Source organism: Sinocyclocheilus grahami, unplaced genomic scaffold, assembly GCF_001515645.1.
Source record: "Sinocyclocheilus grahami isolate Dianchi unplaced genomic scaffold, SAMN03320097.WGS_v1.1 scaffold66.1, whole genome shotgun sequence".
NCBI classification, from domain to species: domain Eukaryota; kingdom Metazoa; phylum Chordata; class Actinopteri; order Cypriniformes; family Cyprinidae; genus Sinocyclocheilus; species Sinocyclocheilus grahami.
Window position 1 is genome coordinate 211,405 of NW_015505245.1, and position 3,581 is coordinate 214,985.

At 38.4% G+C, this 3,581-nt stretch overlaps 1 protein-coding gene across 1 annotated transcript in view; it reads right to left on the bottom strand.

Annotated features, from left to right (window-relative positions):
- Positions 1–3,224, bottom strand: part of cbx6b (chromobox homolog 6b) — a 9,925-nt gene extending 6,701 nt beyond the window's left edge. The window contains exons 1-4 of the mRNA XM_016271844.1: positions 3,079–3,224; positions 1,770–1,813; positions 1,620–1,685; positions 1,200–1,266 (exon numbers count right to left, since the gene is read on the bottom strand). Of these exons, the coding sequence (XP_016127330.1) occupies positions 1,200–1,266; positions 1,620–1,685; positions 1,770–1,813; positions 3,079–3,147 (246 nt within the window). The 5' untranslated portion in view covers positions 3,148–3,224. The remainder of the gene's footprint in view (positions 1–1,199; positions 1,267–1,619; positions 1,686–1,769; positions 1,814–3,078) is intronic.
- Positions 3,225–3,581: the final 357 nt, after the last annotated feature.

The following is a 3,581-nucleotide window of genomic DNA, read 5'->3' on the forward strand; positions in this document are numbered from 1 at the left end:
CATGGGCTGTCTCATATAGGCTATTGCATATAGTAATGTGACTGTATTAATGTTTTTTTTTTACCGTAACAAGCAGACTAAAAGTTAAACATGTGAGTGGATACCAATTTATTTGCTATGCTCGTTAACGTAAAAAAAAAATGCTGGACATAGCATATTGCTTATATGTTGACTTGAATGAAATAGCCTAACCTCAAAGAACGACTTGTGGATTGATGTGAATGCCAGCAAGCAGGAATAATGCTCAGAATGCTTGTGGATTAAACATCTCCGATGACGTTCATCGCCATGGATTGATTTTATCGGGTTATAAGAAAAGGTAGGATATGGATTTAATTGCGAACTGTTAGTAGGCTGCTGATTTTAGGATTTATCATGCTAGCTACGGCATTCGAGTCCACACGCGTCCAGCTAGAAGTGACATCAACTAGAAGTGACAGCCTGGTGAATAATCTGCATCACAAAAAGAAAAAAAAATGTAAAGGTTATTCACGATTACATATTACTGCCAAGGTATCTAGTCTTTACAGTGCTTTGTTATATGGAGCTGTTTGGTAGATCGCGATCTATCTAATTCGTTTGTCTACAATCCGTAATTAAAATGTGGCAGACTTTAATGGACAGTAAAACAAAGGCAGAACACCGTATAACTCCAAGCCGGCACCGTAACTTCATTTTGACGAACGGCTAAACAAAGTCAGAATGCCGTAACTCAGTTGGAGCGTTCCAAACAAAGTGAAAGAGCCGTAACTGGTGTTATACGGTGCTCTGCCTTGGTTTCTCCGGGGTTTTTTCGAAGTTACGGTTGAGACGACCCATTATTTTCTCGGAAAAACAACAAAATTAACTCAAGATACTTATACACATGATAAATGATGTCTTGAATGTCCCAAAAATATCAATAACTAATTTTCAACAAAAATCAAAGTTACAGTCTTTTGCCTTTGCACGGCAGTATAGTCGACTTTCACTAGAGGGACAGAAATTTGACAGGTTTACTTAAAAATACCTCAATTTGTGTTTAGAAGATAAACAAAAGTCTTATGGATTGGGAATGACAGAATGGGAATGATGACTTTTTGATTAATTTTGGGATAATTTTTTATATTTTAAAAGCATATTTCCAAAACAAGTTAACTAGATGACTTTGCACACCATAAAATACATTTATTTTCAGTCAGTAGGTATTGCTGACGTACCTTCAGAAGCAACGTTTTAGGTTTCGGGCCTCTCTTTTTAGGTCCATACATCTCCTGCTCCCGCTCTCTGTGTAAAAATACGAGTTTTTAAAAGGGTTTGCGATTATGTCAGTGTTTGCACTGTTTGTGCCAGTTTCAAACATCCTCTTGAGCAAAAGCATGACTACAAAGTTTTACTTCAGACTGTGACTTGAGTATTCATGTGATGTGGGTGCAGATGTCTGTGTGAATGCTTCCTGTGGGTATGCAGGAAAGAGTTCTTCAGAGATCTAGCTCTGAATCAGGGAGACCACTTCAAACAGAAGCGCCAACTGTCACAAACGAATTTAACGCTCATGATCGCATGAGTTGATATTCTGTAGAAGTCAATTTCCTTTAAATATGTTAATCAGGAGCAAAAATCATCAACACACAACTCACTTTTGCTCAAATGCTGCAACGAGTCGTTCATCTAGGATGTTCTCCTCAGGTTCCCATGTGCTGTACCTGCAAAATATACAGAACATTTAACATCCATGACTTATTAGACATACAAAACTTAACTAATGAATCAAATTTCTGTTCACTTACTTTATTGCCCATCCTTTCCATTTCACTAGGTACTCCATCCGTCCCTATAGAAAAGACAAAAGACAGATCAGATTCAGTTCCCAACATTTCTGGACGATATCTTTTATTGACGGAATATTTCATCAAGATCAATCTGTCATCATTTACTCTCTTTCCTGCGGTTCTTAAACCATAGGCTGCTATTTTTTAATGAAACACGTGAATAGATATTCTTTAAGAATCTTTACTCAGCTTGTTCTATACAGATGATGCTTTGGAGTTTAAAAACGCAGTGTAAATATATCATAAAACTAAAAGTAGTCCATATCCATTCATCCTTCAAACCGCTTGTCCTATTTAGGGTTGAGAATTAGTCAATATGACCAAACTAATTTAAGACTCTAGAGGACTTGAGATATACTCATGTGGACCACTTTTAAGATGCCTTTTACATTCATGGGAAAATTATTCTTCAGTTCCACTGAAGAAAGTAAGTCATGTAATCTTGGAAGAGAGTAAATGTTGACAAAAACGCCCCAAATTAGGGTAGACTACTCCTTTATATAATCCTGACCCCATAATGCAATATTAAAATGTCCATTCAGTAACGAACTCAATCAAATGTACGCGCACGCGTAGTGTAACACAATACACAAAAAGTTCTTTCATGTATTTAGTATCAGCTGGTCATTTGACAACCAACATTTTGTTCCGTACCGTCCCTGAAAAAAATCGCCGGTCGCACTGAAAACAAAAACAAACAACAAGTCGAACGCAATAACGAGTGGTTGCTACGCGACGCGACGCACAGATAGGCTATAGAACGTAAACATTCCATTATACATTTGCGAAACTATCGTCCTGCAAACGCGCGAAATGTGCTGTTTGATTAATTATAACGCAGTGTAAAGAGCTCCTCAGCTTAAGCTATAGTGCTAGGGTTCTAGTTGGGTAGCGTCGCGTCGCGTCGCACGCCTGCAGTGTCGATGGGGTGTCAGACGGACCGGCCTTTGTCAAAAATTTGCACTCCGGGCAGACACAAAAAAGCTAACGCGCTAACAGCACCAGCTCCATCTGGCGCCGCTCCAAGCTAAACGACCTTACACAATACACGGAGCTAAAAAAAAATGAGCAACTGTCAAATTTGTGCCCTAAAAAAATGAATGCATACACAACTGCGCGTAATACGAGCGGTTTTATGGTTGCATAGGAAAGCATGGAGCTCTGTTCAGTTCAGTGCACTGCGCTCGGTCTGCAGGGCTGAAGTTTAGTGCGTCTGTAGGCCGCGGTGAAAGGAAATAAAACGAGTTTTCATAATAAACACACTGACCTTACGGATGCGGCGCTTCAGGATGGCCTCAGCGGCAAACACTCGGTCCCCTGCCGCAGACAGCTCCATCTTTAGTGGGACAGCAGAGACGGGTTCTTCCGCGGAAGCAATGGTGAGATCCTGCCCCGTGGAGGAGTGAACCAAACACACGCGCGCGCGCCTCGAACACAGCGGCCCCTGCAAGAATGCACTGGTCTACAGATAATAGACATTAGAGGAAAAAGAGGAAGAAGAACAATGCTCTTCAAAGAACATATCTATCTATCTATCTATCTACATAAATATTAGTGTACTTAATGTATAATTTGTTTTTATATTACATTTTATTTAAAATCATTATATATCATTTTTAATATTTCATATCTATGTACTACATAAATATTAGTATACTTTGTATGTACAATTTATATGTAATTTTATTAAAGATTTATTATTATTATTATTATTATATTAATAAGTATCTATCTATAGATATCATTATCTATCTATCTATCCATGTATAT